Source organism: Nerophis lumbriciformis, linkage group LG19 (genome assembly GCF_033978685.3).
Source record: "Nerophis lumbriciformis linkage group LG19, RoL_Nlum_v2.1, whole genome shotgun sequence".
Classification (NCBI taxonomy): domain Eukaryota; kingdom Metazoa; phylum Chordata; class Actinopteri; order Syngnathiformes; family Syngnathidae; genus Nerophis; species Nerophis lumbriciformis.
This window is the reverse complement of record NC_084566.2, coordinates 33,394,125-33,419,343: the sequence shown is the minus strand read 5'-3', so window position 1 is coordinate 33,419,343 and position 25,219 is coordinate 33,394,125. Positions and strand designations below refer to the sequence as shown.

General features: G+C 37.7%; 1 protein-coding gene across 7 annotated transcripts in view; it reads left to right on the top strand.

Annotated features, from left to right (window-relative positions):
- The window catches only part of LOC133618481 (receptor-type tyrosine-protein phosphatase mu-like), a 580,372-nt gene that overhangs the window by 130,316 nt on the left and 424,837 nt on the right, over positions 1–25,219 (top strand). For all 7 annotated transcript variants that reach the window (XM_072915241.1, XM_061978877.2, XM_061978875.2 and 4 more), the window contains exon 2: positions 10,287–10,409. In XM_072915241.1, the coding sequence (XP_072771342.1) occupies positions 10,287–10,409 (123 nt within the window). The remainder of the gene's footprint in view (positions 1–10,286; positions 10,410–25,219) is intronic.

Below are 25,219 nucleotides of genomic sequence, written 5' to 3'. Positions count from 1 at the left end.
ATCAGCCTTGACAGCTGCTGAAATAGATCTCCTGACAACAGGCTGCCAACTCTGCGGAGGAGAGTTAACTTTCAATAAAAGACCTGATGGGGTGCAGGTAGTCTGGGGTTAGGGTGAATATGTCCCACCCTGTCAACACTCTCCCTTGCAGGAAGGCGGGCAAGCAGCTTGAAGCTAAAAGGTGGCCCCGGATATGTCATGAAGCAATTTATTCCCGAGTGAGAACGCACAATAGTCTTTATATTGTCACGCAGAGTGCATTTCAAAGAAATCTATCCATCTTTTTTTCCGGATGGAGCCAGAGGCCAGAATCAATACGTCAACCCCTCCAACGCCGTAGCCGATTTCTCCTAAAGATTTTCAAGTCGGACTTAAAAGGCCTTTTGTTCCGGCACCTGTAACAAAAGTAAACTTTTTTTTTTGCTTTGAATGCTGCATGCAGGTGGACGCTACACACTACGCACATGATGTTGTCAATGCCAGCGAAGGACTTAGGGCATGGCTGTCAAACTCTGACCCGCGGGCCAAATTGTAATTTCACTTGGCCCTTGAGGCGATATCAAATTAACACTAGAGCTGGCCCGCCGAATATATTCAGCGGCGGTGCCGCGGTAAGATCGCATTCACCGCTAATTCTCATACTTGCCAACCCTCCCGGGAGAGTACCAGATTTCAGTGCCCGTCCCGTAAATGTCGCATCCGCTTTACAACCGGTCCAAACTTGTGCTGGCCCAGTCACATAATATGTGCGGCAACTCAATGCAATGCATACTTGATCAACAGCGATACAACTTACACTGAGGGTGGCCGTATAAACAACTTTAAGTTTTGTTATCAATCAATCAATCAATGTTTATTTATATAGCCCTAAAACACAAGTGTCTCAAAGGGCTGCACAAGCCACAACGACATCCTCGGTACAGAGCCCACATAAGGGCAAGGAAAAACTCACCCCAGTGGGACCTCGATGTGAATGACTATGAGAAACCTTGGAGAGGACCGCATATGTGGGTAACCCCCCCCCCACCCCCCCTAGGGGAGACCGAATGCAATGAATGTCGAGTAGGTCTGACATAATATTGTGAGAGTCCAGTCCATAGTGGATCCAACATAATAGTAAGAGTCCAGTCCATAGTGGGGCCAGCAGGAAACCATCCCGAGCAGAGACAGGTCAGCAGCGCAGAGATGTTCCCAGCCGATGCACAGGCGAGCGGTCCACCCCGGGTCCCGACTCTGGACAGCCAGCACTTCATCCATGGCCACCGGACCTGTGCCCCCTCCCCTCCATTTGTTAGAAATATGCGCCACACTGTGAACCCACACCAAACAAGAATGACAAACACATTTCGGGAGAACATCCGCACCGTAACACAACATAAACACAACAGAACAAATGCCCAGAACCTTTGCAGCACTAACTCTTCCGGGAGCTACAAGGTGGGGAGGGGGTTTGGTGGTAGCAGGGGATGTATATTGTAGCTGCAAAGGTTTCTGGGTATTTGTTCTGTTGTGTTTATGTTTTTAGCTTTTAACTTTTTGAACTGTTTTTAACTTTTAAACTGTTTTTATCTAACAAACTGTTCTTAGGGTAATTTATATTTGCTTTTTAAATGTGTATTTTTTATTTCTGTTTTAAATGTTATTTTTTAGTCCGTCCTTTACCTCCATTTCTTTGTGGTGTACAGCCCTTTGTTTTTCAACTGTGCTTGTCTTTAAAGGGCTTTATAAATAAAGTTGGTATGGTATGGTATGTTGTGTTACGGTGCGGATGTTCTCCCGAAATGTGCTTGTCATTCTTGTTTGGTGTGGATTCACAGTGTGGCGTATATTTCTAACGTTGTTAAAGTTGTTTATACGGGAACCCTCAGTGTAACCTGTATCGCTGTTTATGAAGTATGTGTTGCATTCCCGTGTGTGTTCATGCAGAAGCCGCACATATCTTTTGACTGGGCGGGCACGTTGTTAGAATGGATGAAAAGCGGACGTGACGACAGCTCGCAGAGGACGTTAAAGGCAGTGCCTTTAAAGCACGCCCCCAAGACTGTGGTCCGGTTGGACTACGACAGGGGTGCTCACACTTTTTCTGCAGGCGAGCTACTTTTCAATTGATCAAGTCGTGGGGATCTACATCCTTCATATATATAATTTATATTTACTTATTTATGAAATATATGTTTTTGTTAACAAGTTAAAGGTGTTTAATGATAATACAAGCATGTTTAACACATATAGTTAATATTGTTAACAACTTAAAGGTGTTTAAAGATAATACAAGTATGTTTAACACATATAGTTAATATTGTTAATAAATTAAAGGTGTTTAAAGATAATACAAGCATGTTTAACACATATAGTTAATATTGTTAATAAATTAAAGGTGTTTAAAGATAATACAAGCATGTTTAACACATATAGTTAATATTGTTAACAAGTTAAAGGTGTTTAATGATAGTACAAGCATGTTTAATACATATAGTTAATATTGTTAATAAGTTAAAGGTGTTTAATGATAATACAAGCATGTTTAATACATATAGTTAATATTGTTAACAAGTTAAAGGTGTTTAAAGATAATGCAAGCATGTTTAACACATATAGTTAATATTGTTAACAACTTAAAGGTGGTTAAAGATAATACAAGCATGTTTAACACATATAGTTAATATTGTTAATAAGTTAAAAGTGTTTAAAAATAATACAAGCATGTTTAACACATATAGATTCCTTTCTTTCATGAAGACAAGAATATAAGTTGGTGTATTACCTGATTCTGATGACTTGCATTGATTGGAATCAGACAGTGGTGCTGATAACGTCCGCATTTTCGAATGGAGGAGAAAAAAAGTCTGTCCAATACCACATGAAAGTGGTTGGTTTTTGCCATCTTATTTGTCCAGCTTCCGTACTCCTTTGTATACACTTTACAAGAAATACATTGTCGGCAAACTCCGTAGCTTGCTAGCTTGTGCACGGCAGCTTTCTGAGACTCTTATTTTGTTAGCGCAGGCAGGATGAAGCAGCACTTTTATTGTGCAACTGTGCAGTCGGTCTTTGGAGTTTTGACGACAGGTACGGCGCCAGAGTCTGTTGAAATAAAGTGTTTCTCGCCTTCCTGTCGGTAATTTTAATGAGCTGGCAGCAGCCAGCGTCATCTCAGAAGACCCTCGGGTGCCGTGAATGTCAATCAAGTGACGAAAGTGACGTCATAGTGAAGATTTATGATCGCTCATTTTTAGGACTATTTTTTTAATGCCTGGCTGGTGATCGACTGACACACCCTCCACGATCGACCGGTAGCTCGCGATCGACGTAATGAGCACCCCTGGACTACGAGTTATAATGACTGATGAACACCTTCGTTGGACAATGAAGGTTGCCTCAGCTCAAAGCCTGAGCCCCGACATTAATGAACTCGCATCCCAGAAAAGATGGCAGGTATCTGGCTTGGGCACATCAGATTAGATCAGTGTGTTGCAAACTGAGCAGTATAAAGTCCTGAATGGTTGGTTTAATCATTATTTTATTTTCCTGTGGAAAAAAGTTAATGTTAATATTTACCTCAGAAGGCTGCAAATAGAAAAGAGGCATTACATTTTTATTTAAATTGTATTTGATATGCCATTGATAGGGCTTCACGGTGGCAGAGGGGTTAGTGCATCTGCCTCACAATACGAAGGTCCTGAGTAGTCTTGGGTTCAATCCCGGGCTTGGGATCTTTCTGTGTGGAGTTTGCATGTTCTCCCCGTGACTGCGTGGGTTCCCTCCGGGTACTCCGGCTTCCTCCCACTTCCAAAGACATGCACCTGGGGATAAGTTGATTGGCAACACTAAATTGGCCCTAGTGTGTGAATGTGAGTGTGAATGTTGTCTGTCTATCTGTGTTGGCCCTGTGATGAGGTGGCGACTTGTCCAGGGTGTACCCCGCCTTCCGCCCGATTGTAGCTGAGATAGGCTCCAGCGCCCCCCGCGACCCCAGAAGGGAATAAGCGGTAGAAAATGGATGGATGGATGGTTGCCATTGATATTTTTGAATTATTATTATTATTATTTGAAAGTCAATTTTGCATGTCACTATAAAGTTATATAAGCCTTGCTTGTTCAATATTCAATGCAAAACTTTTAAATTTAATTTAAAAGGTGAATTTGTTCAACCTTGGCCCGCGGCTTTGTTCAGTTTAAAATTTTGGCCCACTCTGTATTTGAGTTTGACACCCCTGACTTCGGGGGACAAGAAGGGGACAAAAATGAAAAAGCTGCAAGAGTTTAAAAATGCATTCATGCACCTTTTGGAATGCTCTTGGTTTACAAAAATAATCAGTAATGTAGAGTCATACAAGTGTTTGGCTCACCAATGAAAAACAATATCTTACAATTAGAGATGTCCGATGATATCGGACTGCCGATAAATGCTTTAAAATGTAATATCGGAAATGATCGGTATCGGTTTCAAAAAGTAAAATTTATGACTTTTTAAAACGCCGCTGTACGTACGTAGTGGTACACGGACGTAGGGAGAAGTACAGAGCAGTTGCGTCTCCCAGTCATACTTGCCAACCCTCCACATTTTCCCGGGAGACTCCCGAATTTCAGTTCCCCTCCCGAAAATCTCCCGGGGCAACCATTCTCCCGAATTTCTCCCGATTTCCACCCAGACAACAATATTGGGTGCGTGCCCCACCTCAACTTCACCCCCCCCACCCCCCACTCCGCCCACCTCAACCTCCTCTTGCACTCTCAGGGAGAGCATGTCCCAAATTCCAAGCTGCTGTTTTGAGGCATGTTTAAAAAAAAAAAGAACGCACTTTGTGACTTCAATAATAAATATGGCAGTGCCATGTTGGCATTTTCTTTCCATAACTTGAGTTGATTTACAAACCCCGTTTCCATATGAGTTGGGAAATTGAGTTAGATGTAAATATAAACGGAATACAATGATTTGCAAATCATTTTCAACCCATATTCAATTGAATATGCTACAAAGACAACATATTTGATGTTCAAACTGATAAACCTTTTTTTTTTGCAAATAATCATTAACTTTAGAATTTGATGCCAGCAACACGTGCCAAAGAAGTTGGGAAAGGTGGCAATAAATACTGATAAAGTTGAGGAACGCTCATCAAACACTTATTTGGAACATCCCACAGGTGAACAGGCTAATTGGGAACAGGTGGGTGCCATGATTGGGTATAAAAGTAGATTCCATGAAATGCTCAGTCATTCACAAACAAGGATGGGGCGAGGGTCACCACTTTGTCAACAAATGCGTGAGCAAATTGTTGAACAGTTTAAGAAAAACCTTTCTCAACCAGCTATTGCGAGGAATTTAGGGATTTCACCATCTACGGTCCGTAATATCATCAAAAAGTTCAGAGTATCTGTAGAAATCACTGCACGTAAGCAGCTAATCTCGTGACCTTCGATCCCTCAGGCTGTACTGCATCAACAAGCGACGTCAGTGTGTAAAGGATATCACCACATGGGCTCAGGAACACTTCAGAAACCCACTGTCAGTAACTACAGTTGGTCGCTACATCTGTAAGTGCAAGTTAAAACTCTCCTATGCAAGGCGAAAACCGTTTATCAACAACACCCAGAAACGCCGTCGGCTTCGCTGGGCCTGAGCTCATCTAAGATGGACTGATACAAAGTGGAAAAGTGTTCTGTGGTCTGACGAGTCCACATTTCAAATTGTTTTTGGAAACTGTGGACGTCGTGTCCTCCGGACCAAAGAGGAAAAGAACCATCCGGATTGTTATAGGCGCAAAGTGTAAAAGCCAGCATCTGTGATGGTATGGGGGTGTATTAGTGCCCAAGACATGGGTAACTTACACATCTGTGAAGGCACCATTATTGCTGGATGGTACATACAGGTTTTGGAGCAACATATGTTGCCATCCAAGCAACGTTACCATGGACGCCCCTGCTTATTTCAGCAAGACAATGCCAAGCCACGTGTTACATCAACGTGGCTTCATAGTAAAAGAGTGCGGGTACTAGACTGGCCTGCCTGTAGTTCAGACCTGTCTCCCATTGAAAATGTGTGGCGCATTATGAAGCCTAAAATACCACAACGGAGACCCCCGGACTGTTGAACAACTTAAGCTGTACATCAAGCAAGAATGGGAAAGAATTCCACTTGAGAAGCTTAAAAAATGTGTCTCCTCAGTTCCCAAACGTTTACTGAGTGTTGTTAAAAGGAAAGGCCATGTAACACAGTGGTGAACATGCCCTTTCCCAACTACTTTGGCACGTGTTGCAGCCATGAAATTCTAAGTTAATTATAATTTGCAAAAAAAAAACAAGTTTATGAGTTTGAACATCAAATATCTTGTCTTTGTAGTGCATTCAATTGAATATGGGTTGAAAAGGATTTGCAAATCATTGTATTCCGTTTATATTTACATCTAACACAATTTCCCAACTCATATGGAAACGGGGTTTGTATTTTGGAAAACCTTGTTACATTGTTTAATGCAGTGTTTTTCAACCTTTTTTGAGCCAAGGCACATTTTTTTCATAAAAAAAAATACGGAGGCACACCACCAGCAGAAAAGGTTAAACAATGAAACTCCACCAGCCTTATTTTGAGTTTGTTGTTGTTTCCTGTGTGTCGTGCTTTAGTTCCTGTCTTGCGCTGTTATTTTGGTGACCCTTTCTGTTTTGTTGGTGTTCTCCTGTAGCAGCTTCACGCCTTCCTTTGAGTGCTATTGCCCGCACCTGCTTTGTTTTTGCAATCAAGACTATTTAAGTTGTGCGTACGCTATCCTTCTTTGTTGTTGATTGTCATGTCATGTACGGGATGTGCTTTGTGGACGTCGGCTTTGCTCCACACGCTGTAAGTTTTTGCTGTCGTCCAGCATTCTGTGTTTGTTGACTTTGTAGCCAGTTCAGTTTTACTTTTGTTTTACATAGCCATCCCTATGCTTCAGTGCCTTTTCCTAGCCAGACTTGCCTTGTTATTTTTTGGTTTAAGCGTTACATACTTTTTTTTACCTGCACGCTGTCTCCCGCTGTGCTCTGCATATTGGGATCACGACAAACCATCCTCGACGCATTCCGACTTCTACAAGGCAATGAACTACCTGCTGCCACCTACTGGTATGGAGTATTACAAGATTACCCTGCCGAGCTCTACACAGCACAGGCACTCGACAACGGCACGTTATTATGATTATTAATTTGCAAAAAATATTTTTTGGACCAATTAGATGAAGTTGCATAATTTCCCACGGCACACCAGACAATATCTCACGGCACACTAGTGTGCCGCGGCACAGTGGTTGAAAATCACTAGTTTAATGCATCACAACAAAATTAGGCATAATAATGTGTTAATTCCACGACTGTATATATCGGTATCGGTTGATATCGGAATCTGTAATTAAGAGTTGGACAATATCGGGATATCGGATATCGGCAAAAAAGCCATTATCGGACATCTCTATTTATCAGTATTTATTATGAAATAAATGTCATGAGCTAGCCGGCAGTTGCAAACAAACTCAAGTCAGCGTGCATAAAGTCCAAACTTTAATGATTAGTTTTTAACAGGCATAAAAATAAAACAAAAGCCGACAGACCATTCCTCCACATTTTACCTCTGATACTTTTGGCATTTTCATACATGCAGCCCCCTCAGAAAAGTAGACAAGTCCACAAATAAATCATTAGTAGCTGCCCTATGCAGCTGGATATTAATTATCTTGTGATCGCCTCTCATTTGCACGTTGCACTGGAAATGTCACGGGCGAGATGAATAGGAAAACAAGAAGAAGGAAGACAAAAAAAAAAAAAAAAAGACCACGGGTTTTGTAGCCTTTACGCTGCGGAATGTCAGAGGGAGCTTGTAAGAGATGAGATATTGTCCTGGTCTTTCTGCCTCGAAGGACGCTCTCACTGTGTGATGTACAAACCCCGTTTCCATATGAGTTGGGAAATTGTGTTAGATGTAAATATAAACGGAATACAATGATTTGCAAATCCTTTTCAACCCATATTCAGTTGAATATGCTACAAAGACAACATATTTGATGTTCAAACTCACAAACTTTTTTTTTTTTTTTTGCAAATAATAATTAACTTAGAATTTCATGGCTGCAACACGTGCCAAAGTAGTTGGGAAAGGGCATGTTCACCACTGTGTTACATGGCCTTTCCTTTTAACAACACTCAGTACACGTTTGGGAACTGAGGAGACACATTTTTTAAGCTTCTCAGGTGGAATTCTTTCCCATTCTTGCTTGATGTACAGCTTAAGTTGTTCAACAGTCCGGGGGTCTCCGTTGTGGTATTTTAGGCTTCATAATGCGCCACACATTTTCAATGGGAGACAGGTCTGGACTACAGGCAGGCCAGTCTAGTACCCGCACTCTTTTACTATGAAGCCACGTTGATGTAACACATGGCTTGGCATTGTCTTGCTGAAATAAGCAGGGGCGTCCATGGTAACGTTGCTTGGATGGCAACATATGTTGCTCCAAAACCTGTATGTACCTTTCAGCATTAATGGCGCCTTCACAGATGTGTAAGTTACCCATGTCTTGGGCACTAATACACCCCCATACCATCACACATGCTGGCTTTTCAACTTTGCGCCTATAACAATCCGGATGGTTCTTTTGCTCTTTGTTCCGGAGGACACGACATTCACAGTTTCCAAAAACAATTTGAAATGTGGACTCGTCAGACCACAGAACACTTTTCCACTTTGTATCAGTCCATCTTAGATGATCTCAGGCCCAGCGAAGCCGACGGCGTTTCTGGGTGTTGTTGATAAACGGTTTTCGCCTTGCATAGAAGAGTTTTAACTTGCACTTACAGATGTAGCGACAATTTGTAGTTACTGACAGTGGGTTTCTGAAGTGTTCCTGAGCCCATGTGGTGATATCCTTTACACACTGATGTCGCTTGTTGATGCAGTACAGCCTGAGGGATTGAAAGTCACGGGCTTAGCTGCTTACGTGCAGTGATTTCTCCAGATTCTCTGAACCCTTTGATGGTATTACGGACCGTAGATGGTGAAATCCCTAAATTCCTTGCAATAGCTGGTTGAGAAAGGTTTTTCTTAAACTGTTCAACAATTTGCTCATGCATTTGTTGACAAAGTGGTGACCCTCGCCCCATCCTTGTTTGTGAATGACTGAGCATTTCATGGAATCTACTTTTATACCCAATCATGGCACCCACCTGTTCCCAATTTGCCTGTTCACCTGTGGGATGTTCCAAATAAGTGTTTGATGAGCATTCCTCAACTTTATCAGTATTTATTGCCACCTTTCCCAACTTCTTTGTCACGTGTTGCTGGCATCAAATTCTAAAGTTAATGATTATTTGCAAAAAAAAAAAAAAATGTTTATCAGTTAGAACATCAAATATGTTGTCTTTGTAGCATATTCAACTGAATATGGGTTGAAAATGATTTGCAAATCATTGTATTCCGTTTATATTTACATCTAACACAATTTCCCAACCTTGTACTTTCCAGCTCTTTTCCGTCCCCTTTCCCCAACGCAATTGCTTAACGTCCAAATGTGGGGAATCTGGGGAAAGGTCGCAGCCAAATTGGGAAAAAGGTGACCTACAAATGAACACTTGGCGTGGTCTAAATTTAACGAATCCGATTAAGACCCCTTCTGCCTGGTTAAGAGCTGCCCTTCCGACTGAGTTGAGAGCACTTCCACATCGGCTTGTTTTCTTGAATTGTGTGTAATTAACAGCCCCGCACATCTTTCTCCATTTCTCAGCACTCAACCAAATAATTGTATTCCGTTTATATTTACATCTAACACAATTTCCCAACTCATGTGGAAACGGGGTTTGTACATCTGCTTTGAACACAAATATGCCAATATGGCAACGACATACTCATTTATCTAGTATCTATTGTCTTTTCCAAAAAAACTTTACTCTTTCGAAATGTTCTCGTCAATTCCGAGAGTATTGACTGCACTTTTTCGAGTGGACAAACAGCTCTCGTTCACCGTGTGGCCTTCAAGGTCCAAAGAAAAACGTATTGGTACATATTGATCACGCAGGAAGAATAGTGTTTATGTCCCTCCAATAAAAAAATAAAAAAAGTAGAGTGGTGTGAGAGTGCACGGGCAAGAACGAGGAAAATAAATCAATTTAGTAGACCTGATGCTTAGAGAGCAGCTTTGAGAGAGTTGGGCTACTTGAATCATTGTCAGTGAGAAGATACACTAGCCATAGTAATAAATGTGTTCTTTTTCAATGGCCTATTGCAAATGTAGAAAAATGTATCATTTATTTTCCTTTCGTCACAGGCGACTGCAACTTTGCCAAGCCGCTGGCAGCATGCGGTTACAGCCAAGGCAGAGACGACGACCTGGACTGGGAACAGGTCAATACCAGAGAAAAGCCTTCCTTCGATCCATGGATGCCCTCAGGTAGGACTGAAAGTACTTTTAGTGAGATATATATGTACTTGCTTTTGGATACTAATAATCGGGAGTGAAAATGTACTGTATTATGTTTCCAAGAGAAGTTGTGCGACCAAGTCCACTATTACCCGCATCTTTATAGCCCAACCCTATAATGATGACATTTTGATTGATTGATTGAGACTTTTATTAGTAGATTGCACAGTGAAGTACATATTCCGTACAATTGACCACTAAATGGTAACACCCCAATAAGTTTTTCAACTTGTTTAAGTCGGGATCGGTGAACAACGTAAATGCGATAATTACAAGCATAAATGCTACAATAACCAACTGAAATTTGGCATGGTTTGTTGGTAAACGATGTAAATGTGATATTTATCACAATGACGTATACGGATGCTAAGATTACCAACTGAAATGTTTGTATGATTTGTTGGTAAAGGACGTAAATGTGATAATTACATGTATAAATGCTACGGTAACCAACTGAAATTTGGCATGGTTTGTTGGTAAACGATGTAAATGTGATATTTATCACAATGACGTATACGGATGCTACGTTAACCAACTGACATTTTTGCATGCTTTGTCGGTAAACGACGTAAATGTGATAATTACATGTATAAATGCTACGATAACCAACTGAAATTTAGCATGGTTTGTTGGTAAACGATGTAAATGTGATATTTATCACAATGACGTATACGGATGCTACTATAACCAACTGCAATTTTTGTATTATTTGTCGGTAAACGACGTAAGAGTGATAATTACATGTATAAATGCCACGATAACCAACTGAAATTTGGCATGGTTTGTTGGTAAACGATGTAAATGTGATATTTATCACAATGACGTATACGGATGCTACGATAACCAACTGAAATGTTTGTATGATTTGTTGGTAAATGACGTAAATGTGATATTTACATGAATAAATGCTACGATAACCAACTGAAATTTGGCATGGTTTGTTGGTAAACAATGTAATTGCGATATTTATCACAATGACGTATACGGATGCTACAATAACCAACTGAAATTTTTGTATGATTTGTTGGTAAACGGCGTGAATGTGATAATTACATGTATAAATACTACGATAACCAACTGAAATTTGGCATGGTTTGTTGGTAAACGATGTAAATGCGATATTTATCACAATGACGTATACGGATGCTACAATAACCAACTGAAATATTTGTATGATTTGTTGGTAAACGGCGTAAATGTGATAATTACGTGTATAAATGCTACGATAACCAACTGAAATTTAGCATGGTTTGTTGGTAAACGATGTAAATGTGATAATTATCACAATGACGTATACGGATGCTACGATAACCAACTGCAATTTTTGTATGATTTGTTGGTAAACTATGTAAATGTGATATTTACAGGTATAAATGCGACGATAACCAACTGAAATTTGGCATGTTTTGTTGGTAAATGATGTAAATGTGATAATTATCACAATGACGTATACGGATGCTACGATAACCAACTGAAATTTTTGTATGATTTGTTGGTAAACGACGTAAATGTGATATTTACAGGTATAAATGCGACGATAACCAACTGAAATTTGGCATGGTTTGTTGGTAAACGATGTAAATGCGATATTTATCACAATGACGTATACGGATGCTACGATAACCAACTGAAAATGTTGCATGCTTTGTCGGTAAACAACGTAAATGCGATAATTACAAGCATAAATGTGACGATAACCAACTGAAATTTGTCATGGTTTGTTGGTAAATTATGTAAATATGATATTTATCACAATGACGTATACGGATGCTACGATAACCAACTGAAATTTTTGTATGATTTGTTGGTAAACGACGTAAATGTGATAATTACATGTATAAATGCTACGATAACCAACTGAAATTTGGCATGGTTTGTTGGTAAACAATGTAAATGCGATATGTATCACAATGACGTATACGGATGCTACAATAACCAACTGCAATTTTTGTATTATTTGTCGGTAAACGACGTAAGAGTGATAATTACATGTATAAATGCCACGATAACCAACTGAAATTTGGCATGGTTTGTTGGTAAACGATGTAAATGTGATATTTATCACAATGACGTATACGGATGCTACGATAACCAACTGAAATGTTTGTATGATTTGTTGGTAAATGACGTAAATGTGATATTTACATGAATAAATGCTACGATAACCAACTGAAATTTGGCATGGTTTGTTGGTAAACAATGTAATTGCGATATTTATCACAATGACGTATACGGATGCTACAATAACCAACTGAAATTTTTGTATGATTTGTTGGTAAACGGCGTGAATGTGATAATTACATGTATAAATACTACGATAACCAACTGAAATTTGGCATGGTTTGTTGGTAAACGATGTAAATGCGATATTTATCACAATGACGTATACGGATGCTACAATAACCAACTGAAATATTTGTATGATTTGTTGGTAAACGGCGTAAATGTGATAATTACGTGTATAAATGCTACGATAACCAACTGAAATTTAGCATGGTTTGTTGGTAAACGATGTAAATGTGATAATTATCACAATGACGTATACGGATGCTACGATAACCAACTGCAATTTTTGTATGATTTGTTGGTAAACTATGTAAATGTGATATTTACAGGTATAAATGCGACGATAACCAACTGAAATTTGGCATGTTTTGTTGGTAAATGATGTAAATGTGATAATTATCACAATGACGTATACGGATGCTACGATAACCAACTGAAATTTTTGTATGATTTGTTGGTAAACGACGTAAATGTGATATTTACAGGTATAAATGCGACGATAACCAACTGAAATTTGGCATGGTTTGTTGGTAAACGATGTAAATGCGATATTTATCACAATGACGTATACGGATGCTACGATAACCAACTGAAAATGTTGCATGCTTTGTCGGTAAACAACGTAAATGCGATAATTACAAGCATAAATGTGACGATAACCAACTGAAATTTGTCATGGTTTGTTGGTAAATTATGTAAATATGATATTTATCACAATGACGTATACGGATGCTACGATAACCAACTGAAATTTTTGTATGATTTGTTGGTAAACGACGTAAATGTGATAATTACATGTATAAATGCTACGATAACCAACTGAAATTTGGCATGGTTTGTTGGTAAACAATGTAAATGCGATATGTATCACAATGACGTATACGGATGCTACGATAACCAACTGCAATTTTTGTATGATTTGTTGGTAAACAACGTAAATGTGATATTTACAGGTATAAATGCGATGATAACCAACTGAAATTTGGCATGGTTTGTTGGTAAACGATGTAAATGCGATATTTATCACAATGACGTATACGGATGCTACGATAACCAACTGTAATTTTTGTATGATTTGTTGGTAAACAACGTAAATGTGATATTTACAGGTATAAATGCGATGATAACCAACTGAAATTTGGCATGGTTTGTTGGTAAACGATGTAAATGCGATATTTATCACAATGACGTATACGGATGCTACGATAACCAACTGAAAATGTTGCATGCTTTGTCGGTAAACAACGTAAATGCGATAATTACAAGCATAAATGTGACGATAACCAACTGAAATTTGTCATGGTTTGTTGGTAAATTATGTAAATATGATATTTATCACAATGACGTATACGGATGCTACGATAACCAACTGAAATTTTTGTATGATTTGTTGGTAAACGACGTAAATGTGATAATTACATGTATAAATGCTACGATAACCAACTGAAATTTGGCATGGTTTGTTGGTAAACAATGTAAATGCGATATGTATCACAATGACGTATACGGATGCTACAATAACCAACTGCAATTTTTGTATTATTTGTCGGTAAACGACGTAAGAGTGATAATTACATGTATAAATGCCACGATAACCAACTGAAATTTGGCATGGTTTGTTGGTAAACGATGTAAATGTGATATTTATCACAATGACGTATACGGATGCTACGATAACCAACTGAAATGTTTGTATGATTTGTTGGTAAATGACGTAAATGTGATATTTACATGAATAAATGCTACGATAACCAACTGAAATTTGGCATGGTTTGTTGGTAAACAATGTAATTGCGATATTTATCACAATGACGTATACGGATGCTACAATAACCAACTGAAATTTTTGTATGATTTGTTGGTAAACGGCGTGAATGTGATAATTACATGTATAAATACTACGATAACCAACTGAAATTTGGCATGGTTTGTTGGTAAACGATGTAAATGCGATATTTATCACAATGACGTATACGGATGCTACAATAACCAACTGAAATATTTGTATGATTTGTTGGTAAACGGCGTAAATGTGATAATTACGTGTATAAATGCTACGATAACCAACTGAAATTTAGCATGGTTTGTTGGTAAACGATGTAAATGTGATAATTATCACAATGACGTATACGGATGCTACGATAACCAACTGCAATTTTTGTATGATTTGTTGGTAAACTATGTAAATGTGATATTTACAGGTATAAATGCGACGATAACCAACTGAAATTTGGCATGTTTTGTTGGTAAATGATGTAAATGTGATAATTATCACAATGACGTATACGGATGCTACGATAACCAACTGAAATTTTTGTATGATTTGTTGGTAAACGACGTAAATGTGATATTTACAGGTATAAATGCGACGATAACCAACTGAAATTTGGCATGGTTTGTTGGTAAACGATGTAAATGCGATATTTATCACAATGACGTATACGGATGCTACGATAACCAACTGAAAATGTTGCATGCTTTGTCGGTAAACAACGTAAATGCGATAATTACAAGCATAAATGTGACGATAACCAACTGAAATTTGTCATGGTTTGTTGGTAAATTATGTAAATATGATATTTATCACAATGACGTATACGGATGCTACGATAACCAACTGAAATTTTTGTATGATTTGTTGGTAAACGACGTAAATGTGATAATTACATGTATAAATGCTACGATAACCAACTGAAATTTGGCATGGTTTGTTGGTAAACAATGTAAATGCGATATGTATCACAATGACGTATACGGATGCTACGATAACCAACTGCAATTTTTGTATGATTTGTTGGTAAACAACGTAAATGTGATATTTACAGGTATAAATGCGATGATAACCAACTGAAATTTGGCATGGTTTGTTGGTAAACGATGTAAATGCGATATTTATCACAATGACGTATACGGATGCTACGATAACCAACTGTAATTTTTGTATGATTTGTTGGTAAACAACGTAAATGTGATATTTACAGGTATAAATGCGATGATAACCAACTGAAATTTGGCATGGTTTGTTGGTAAACGATGTAAATGCGATATTTATCACAATGACGTATACGGATGCTACGATAACCAACTGCAAATTTTGTATGATTTGTTGGTAAACTATGTAAATGTGATATTTACAGGTATAAATGCGACGATAACCAACTGAAATTTGGCATGGTTTGTTGGTAAACGATGTAAATGTGATATTTATCACAATGACGAATACGGATGCTACAATAACCGACTGAAATGTTTGTATGATTAGTTGGTAAACGATGTAAATGTGATATTTACAGGTATAAATGCGACGATAACCAACTGAAATTTGTCATGGTTTGTTGGTAACTGATGTAAATGTGATATTTATCACAATGACGTATACGGATGCTACGATAACACACTGAAAATGTTGCATGCTTTGTCGGTAAACAACGTAAATGCAATAATTACAAGCATAACTGCTACAATAACCAACTGAAATTTGGCATGGTTTGTTGGTAAACGATGTAAATGTGATATTTATCACAATGACGTATACGGATGCTACTATAACCAACTGCAATTTTTGTATTATTTGTCGGTAAACGACGTAAGAGTGATAATTACATGTATAAATGCCACGATAACCAACTGAAATTTGGCATGGTTTGTTGGTAAACGATGTAAATGTGATATTTATCACAATGACGTATACGGATGCTACGATAACCAACTGAAATGTTTGTATGATTTGTTGGTAAATGACGTAAATGTGATATTTACATGAATAAATGCTACGATAACCAACTGAAATTTGGCATGGTTTGTTGGTAAACAATGTAATTGCGATATTTATCACAATGACGTATACGGATGCTACAATAACCAACTGAAATTTTTGTATGATTTGTTGGTAAACGGCGTGAATGTGATAATTACATGTATAAATACTACGATAACCAACTGAAATTTGGCATGGTTTGTTGGTAAACGATGTAAATGCGATATTTATCACAATGACGTATACGGATGCTACAATAACCAACTGAAATATTTGTATGATTTGTTGGTAAACGGCGTAAATGTGATAATTACGTGTATAAATGCTACGATAACCAACTGAAATTTAGCATGGTTTGTTGGTAAACGATGTAAATGTGATAATTATCACAATGACGTATACGGATGCTACGATAACCAACTGCAATTTTTGTATGATTTGTTGGTAAACTATGTAAATGTGATATTTACAGGTATAAATGCGACGATAACCAACTGAAATTTGGCATGTTTTGTTGGTAAATGATGTAAATGTGATAATTATCACAATGACGTATACGGATGCTACGATAACCAACTGAAATTTTTGTATGATTTGTTGGTAAACGACGTAAATGTGATATTTACAGGTATAAATGCGACGATAACCAACTGAAATTTGGCATGGTTTGTTGGTAAACGATGTAAATGCGATATTTATCACAATGACGTATACGGATGCTACGATAACCAACTGAAAATGTTGCATGCTTTGTCGGTAAACAACGTAAATGCGATAATTACAAGCATAAATGTGACGATAACCAACTGAAATTTGTCATGGTTTGTTGGTAAATTATGTAAATATGATATTTATCACAATGACGTATACGGATGCTACGATAACCAACTGAAATTTTTGTATGATTTGTTGGTAAACGACGTAAATGTGATAATTACATGTATAAATGCTACGATAACCAACTGAAATTTGGCATGGTTTGTTGGTAAACAATGTAAATGCGATATGTATCACAATGACGTATACGGATGCTACGATAACCAACTGCAATTTTTGTATGATTTGTTGGTAAACAACGTAAATGTGATATTTACAGGTATAAATGCGATGATAACCAACTGAAATTTGGCATGGTTTGTTGGTAAACGATGTAAATGCGATATTTATCACAATGACGTATACGGATGCTACGATAACCAACTGTAATTTTTGTATGATTTGTTGGTAAACAACGTAAATGTGATATTTACAGGTATAAATGCGATGATAACCAACTGAAATTTGGCATGGTTTGTTGGTAAACGATGTAAATGCGATATTTATCACAATGACGTATACGGATGCTACGATAACCAACTGCAAATTTTGTATGATTTGTTGGTAAACTATGTAAATGTGATATTTACAGGTATAAATGCGACGATAACCAACTGAAATTTGGCATGGTTTGTTGGTAAACGATGTAAATGTGATATTTATCACAATGACGAATACGGATGCTACAATAACCGACTGAAATGTTTGTATGATTAGTTGGTAAACGATGTAAATGTGATATTTACAGGTATAAATGCGACGATAACCAACTGAAATTTGTCATGGTTTGTTGGTAACTGATGTAAATGTGATATTTATCACAATGACGTATACGGATGCTACGATAACACACTGAAAATGTTGCATGCTTTGTCGGTAAACAACGTAAATGCAATAATTACAAGCATAACTGCTACAATAACCAACTGAAATTTGGCATGGTTTGTTGGTAAACGATGTAAATGCGATATTTATCACAATGACATATACGGATGCTACGATAACCAACTGAAATGTTTGTATGATTTGTTTGTAAACGACGTAAATGTGATAATTACAGGTATAAATGCCACGATAACCAACTGAAATTTGGCATGGTTTGTTGGTAAACGATGTAAATGCGATATTTATCACAATGACGTATACGGATGCTACGCTAACCAACTGAAATGTTTGTATGATTTGTCGGTAAACGACGTAAATGCGATAATTACAAGGATAAATGTTACGATAACCAACTAAAATTTGGCATGGTTTGTTGGTAAACGATGTAAATGCGAAATTTATCACAATGACGTATACGGATGCTACGATAACCAACTGAAATGTTTGTATGATTTGTTGGTAAACGACAAAAATTTGATATTTACAGGTATAAATGCGACGATAACCAACTGAAATTTGGCATGGTTTGTTGGTAAACGATGTAAATGCGATATTTATCACAATGACGTATACGGATGCTACGATAACCAACTGCAATTTTTGTATGATTTGTTGGTAAACAACGTAAATGTGATATTTACAGGTATAAATGCGATGATAACCAACTGAAATTTGGCATGGTTTGTTGGTAAACGATGTAAATGCGATATTTATCACAATGACGTATACGGATGCTACGATAACCAACTGTAATTTTTGTATGATTTGTTGGTAAACAACGTAAATGTGATATTTACAGGTATAAATGCGATGATAACCAACTGAAATTTGGCATGGTTTGTTGGTAAACGATGTAAATGCGATATTTATCACAATGACGTATACGGATGCTACGATAACCAACTGCAAATTTTGTATGATTTGTTGGTAAACTATGTAAATGTGATATTTACAGGTATAAATGCGACGATAACCAACTGAAATTTGGCATGGTTTGTTGGTAAACGATGTAAATGTGATATTTATCACAATGACGAATACGGATGCTACAATAACCGACTGAAATGTTTGTATGATTAGTTGGTAAACGATGTAAATGTGATATTTACAGGTATAAATGCGACGATAACCAACTGAAATTTGTCATGGTTTGTTGGTAACTGATGTAAATGTGATATTTATCACAATGACGTATACGGATGCTACGATAACACACTGAAAATGTTGCATGCTTTGTCGGTAAACAACGTAAATGCAATAATTACAAGCATAACTGCTACAATAACCAACTGAAATTTGGCATGGTTTGTTGGTAAACGATGTAAATGCGATATTTATCACAATGACATATACGGATGCTACGATAACCAACTGAAATGTTTGTATGATTTGTTTGTAAACGACGTAAATGTGATAATTACAGGTATAAATGCCACGATAACCAACTGAAATTTGGCATGGTTTGTTGGTAAACGATGTAAATGCGATATTTATCACAATGACGTATACGGATGCTACGCTAACCAACTGAAATGTTTGTATGATTTGTCGGTAAACGACGTAAATGCGATAATTACAAGGATAAATGTTACGATAACCAACTAAAATTTGGCATGGTTTGTTGGTAAACGATGTAAATGCGAAATTTATCACAATGACGTATACGGATGCTACGATAACCAACTGAAATGTTTGTATGATTTGTTGGTAAACGACAAAAATTTGATATTTACAGGTATAAATGCGACGATAACCAACTGAAATTTGGCATGGTTTGTTGGTAAACGATGTAAATGCGATATTTATCACAATGACGTATACGGATGCTATGATAACAAACTGAAAATGTTGCATGCTTTGTCGGTAAACAACGTAAATGCAATAATTACAAGCATAAATGCTACAATAACCAACTGAAACTTGGCATGGTTTGTTGGTAAACGATGTAAATGTGATATGTATCACAATGACGTATACGGATGCTAAGATTACCAACTGAAATGTTTGTATGATTTGTTGGTAAATGACGTAAATGTGATAATTACATGTATAAATGCTACGGTAACCAACTGAAATTTGGCATGGTTTGTTGGTAAACGATGTAAATGCGATATTTATCACAATGACGTATACGGATGCTACGATAACCAACTGCAATTTTTGTATGATTTGTTGGTAAACTATGTAAATGTGATATTTACAGGTATAAATGCGACGATAACCAACTGAAATTTGTCATGGTTTGTTGGTAAACGATGTAAATGTGATAATTATCACAATGACGTATACGGATGCTACGATAACCAACTGCAATTTTTGTATGATTTGTTGGTAAACAACGTAAATGTGATATTTACAGGTATAAATGCGATGATAACCAACTGAAATTTGGCATGGTTTGTTGGTAAACGATGTAAATGCGATATTTATCACAATGATGTATACAGATGCTACGATAACCAACTGAAATTTTTTTATGATTTGTCTGTAAACGACGTAAATGTGATAATTACATGTATAAATGCTACGATAACCAACTAAAATTTGGCATGGTTTGTTGGTAAACGATGTAAATGCGATATTTATCACAATGACGTATACGGATGCTACGTTAACCAACTGACATTTTTGCATGCTTTGTCGGTAAACAACGTAAATGCGATAATTACAAGGATAAATGCTACGATAACTAACTGAAATTTGGCATGGTTTGTTGGTAAACGATGTAAATGCGATATTTATCACAATGACGTATACGGATGCTACAATAACCAACTGAAATTTTTGTATGATTTGTTGGTAAACGGCGTAAATGTGATAATTACGTGTATAAATGCTACGATAACCAACTGAAATTTGGCATGGTTTGTTGGTAAACGATGTAAATGTGATATTTATCACAATGACGTATACGGATGCTACGATAACCAACTGCAATTTTTGTATGATTTGTTGGTAAACTATGTAAATGTGATATTTACAGGTATAAATGCGATGATAACCAACTGAAATTTGGCATGGTTTGTTGGTAAATGATGTAAATGCGATATTTATCACAATGACGTATATGGATGCTACGATAACCAACTGAAATTTTTGTATGATTTGTCGGTAAACGACGTAAATGTGACAATTACATGTATAAATGCTACGATAACCAACTAAAATTTGGCATGGTTTGTTGGTAAACGATGTAAATGCGATATTTATCACAATGACGTATACGGATGCTACGTTAACCAACTGACATTTTTGCATGCTTTGTCGGTAAACGACGTAAATGCGATAATTACAAGGATAAATGCTACGATAACCAACTGAAATTTGGCATGGTTTGTTGGTAAACGATGTAAATGTGATATTTATCACAATGACGTATACGGATGCTACGTTAACCAACTGACATTTTTGCATGCTTTGTCGGTAAACGACGTAAATGCGATAATTACAAGGATAAATGCTACGATAACCAACTGAAATTTGGCATGGTTTGTTGGTAAATTATGTAAATATGATATTTATCACAATGACGTATACGGATGCTACGATAACCAACTGAAATTTTTGTATGATTTGTTGGTAAACGACGTAAATGTGATAATTACATGTATAAATGCTACGATAACCAACTGAAATTTGGCATGGTTTGTTGGTAAACAATGTAAATGCGATATTTATCACAATGACGTATATGGATGCTATGAAAACAAACTGTAAATGTTGCATGCTTTGTCGGTAAACAACGTAAATGCGATAATTACAAGCATAAATGCTACAATAACCAACTGAAATTTGGCATGGTTTGTTGGTAAACGATGTAAATGCGATATTTATCACAATGACGTATACGGATGTTACGATAACCAACTGAAATTTTTGTATGATTTGTTGGTAAACGATGTAAATACGATAATTATCGGGAAAAGCCTTATCCCTGCAGCTATAGCCGCCCTAAACAGCCGGCCCGGCCGACCTGTCTGACAAGCCTGTAAATGTGTTGGTCATGTATGATGTGTTTTTGTTATTTTTGTTCGTGATTTGTAATGTCTATTGTTTAAATGTACGTTTTGATTGATTGATTGAGACTTTTGTTAGTAGATTGCACAGTGAAGTACATATTCCGTACAAATGACCACTAAATGGTAACACCCGAATAAGTTTTTCAACTTGTTTAAGTCGGGGTCATTCATGATACAGATATATATTATCATCATAATACAGTCTTCACACAAGATAATCATCATCAGAATATATACATTGAATTATTTACATTGTTTACAATCCGGGGTGTGGGATGTACTTCGGTATCAGGGAGGTGTAGCGGATTTTATAGACCAGGCTCAGTGCAAGTTGTTTTACTCTGCGATGCAAAGCATTCTTGTATAAAGCTAAACAAAAAGGCTACATTAAGCTATGCCACGATGCTGAAAGATAAACAGCCAACGAGTCTTTCAGATTTAAAAAAAAAATCAGGACAAGTGTTTGTCGCACTTTGAAGCGTCCTGATGGACAGCTCGTGTCTACAAGCAATTTTCCAAAACGTTTCAAGCTGCCATGCCTTCCATATGCGGGCCCCTTCAATTACACTTCCATCGGTGCATGGCGGGCGGGATAACAATCTCTTGTGAGAGTCGGATAAGGTCGTTTTGTGTGGAGATTCATAAGTACAGGTTAAGAGCGGGACGGCAATCTGAGGTGAGATAGATTTTGCCAGCGCCAGAAACACATTTGCAGACATCAAGCCTTCTTTCTTCTCCAGCCGTAAAACAATTTCAGCTTCCATTTCCCATCTCTTGCAGAGTGGTCAAAAGGGAGAGGGGAGGCGGGGAGGTGGTGACAGTTTCATGTGTCAGGTTGAGTGCTGAGAAATGGAGAAAGATGTGCGGGGCTGTTAATTACACACAATTCAAGAAAACAAGCCGATGTGGAAGTGCTCTCAACTCAGTCGGAAGGGCAGCTCTTAACCAGGCAGAAGGGGTCTTAATCGGATTCGTTAAATTTAGACCACGCCAAGTGTTCATTTGTAGGTCACCTTTTTCCCAATTTGGCTGCGACCTTTGCCCAGATTCCTCACATTTGGACGTTAAGCAATTGTCGTTGGGGAAAGGGGACGGAAAAGAGCTGGAAAGTACAAAGTTGGGAAATTGTGTTGGATGTAAATATAAACAGAATACAATGATTTGCAAATCCTTTTCAACCCATATTCAGTTGAATATGCTACAAAGACAACATATTTGATGTTCTAACTGATAAACATTTTTTTTTTTTTTGCAAATAATCATTAACTTTAGAATTTGATGCCAGCAACACGTGACAAAGAAGTTGGGAAATGTGGCAATAAATACTGATAAAGTTGAGGAATGCTCATCAAACACTTATTTGGAACATCCCACAGGTGAACAGGCTAATTGGGAACAGGTGGGTGCCATGATTGGGTATAAAAGTAGATTCCATGAAATGCTCAGTCATTCACAAACAAGGATGGGGCGAGGGTCACCACTTTGTCAACAAATGCGTGAGCAAATTGTTGAACAGTTTAAGAAAAACCTTTCTCAACCAGCTATTGCAAGGAATTTAGGGATTTCGCCATCTACGGTCCGTAATATCATCAAAGGGTTCAGAGAATCTGGAGAAATCACTGCACGTAAGCAGCTAAGCCCGTGACCTTCGATCCCTCAGTCTGTACTTGTCATGTCTGTATTATCATGTTTTGTTTTAAGTCATGTTTTGTTTAGTTTCCGTCTTTTCACTCCCTTGTCTGGTCACCATAGCAACCATTAGTTTTCACCTGTCACGTCACGCACCTGTTTCACGTCTTGAGTCACGCACCTGTTTTCGTTAATCATGTCTGTAGTATTTAAGTTCAGTGTTTTTCAGTTTGTTTTTCTGACGACCTCGCACCCCATACCGCACCACATTTATGCTCTGTCCATTCCTCTATGATCCTGCTTCATGTCCCTTGTCACAGTAAGTTTTGGTTCCATGTTTATAGTCTTTTTGTTTTTTCATAGTTTATTCTCCGCCACTGTGCGCGCTTTCATTTATTCCTTTTTTGATATATTAAATAAATCATGTACCTCCATTCCCGTCTCGCACGAGCCAACTTTCCGCTGCATCCCGGAAAAGCAAACTCCAAAGATCAAGTCCTGACAGTACTGCATCAACAAGCGACATCAGTGTGTAAAGGATATCACCACATGGGCTCAGGAACACTTCAGAAACCCACTGTCAGTAACTACAGTTGGTCGCTACATCTGTAAGTGCAAGTTAAAACTCTCCTATGCAAGGCAAAAACCGTTCATCAACAACACCCAGAAACGCCGTCGGCTTCGCTGGGCCTGAGCTCATCTAAGATGGACTGATACAAAGTGGAAAAGTGTTCTGTGGTCTGACGAGTCCACATTTCAAATTGTTTTTGGAAACTGTGGACGTCGTGTCGCAAAGTTGAAAAGCCAGCATCTGTGATGGGGGTGTTTTAGTGCCCAAGGCATGGGTAACTTACACATCTGTGAAGGCGCCATTAATGCTGAAAGGTACATACAGGTTTTGGAGCAACATATGTTGCCATCCAAGCAACGTTACCATGGACGCCCCTGCTTATTTCAGCAAGACAATGCCAAGCCACGTGTTACATCAATGTGGCTTCATAGTAAAAGAGTGCGGGTACTAGACTGGCCTGCCTGTAGTTCAGACCTGTCTCCCATTGAAAATGTGTGGTGCATTATGAAGCCTAAAATACCACAACGGAGACCCCCGGACTGTTGAACAACTTGAGCTGTACATCAAGCAAGAATGGGAAAGAATTCCACCTGAGAAGCTTAAAAAATGTGTCTCCTCAGTTCCCAAACGTTTACTGAGTGTTGTTAAAAGGAAAGGCCATGTAACACAGTGGTGAACATGCCCTCTCCCAACTACTTTGGCACGTGTTGCAGCCATGGAATTCTAAGTTAATTATTATTTGCAAAAAATAAATAAAGTTTATGAGTTTGAACATCAAATATCTTGTCTTTGCAGTGCATTCAATTGAATATGGGTT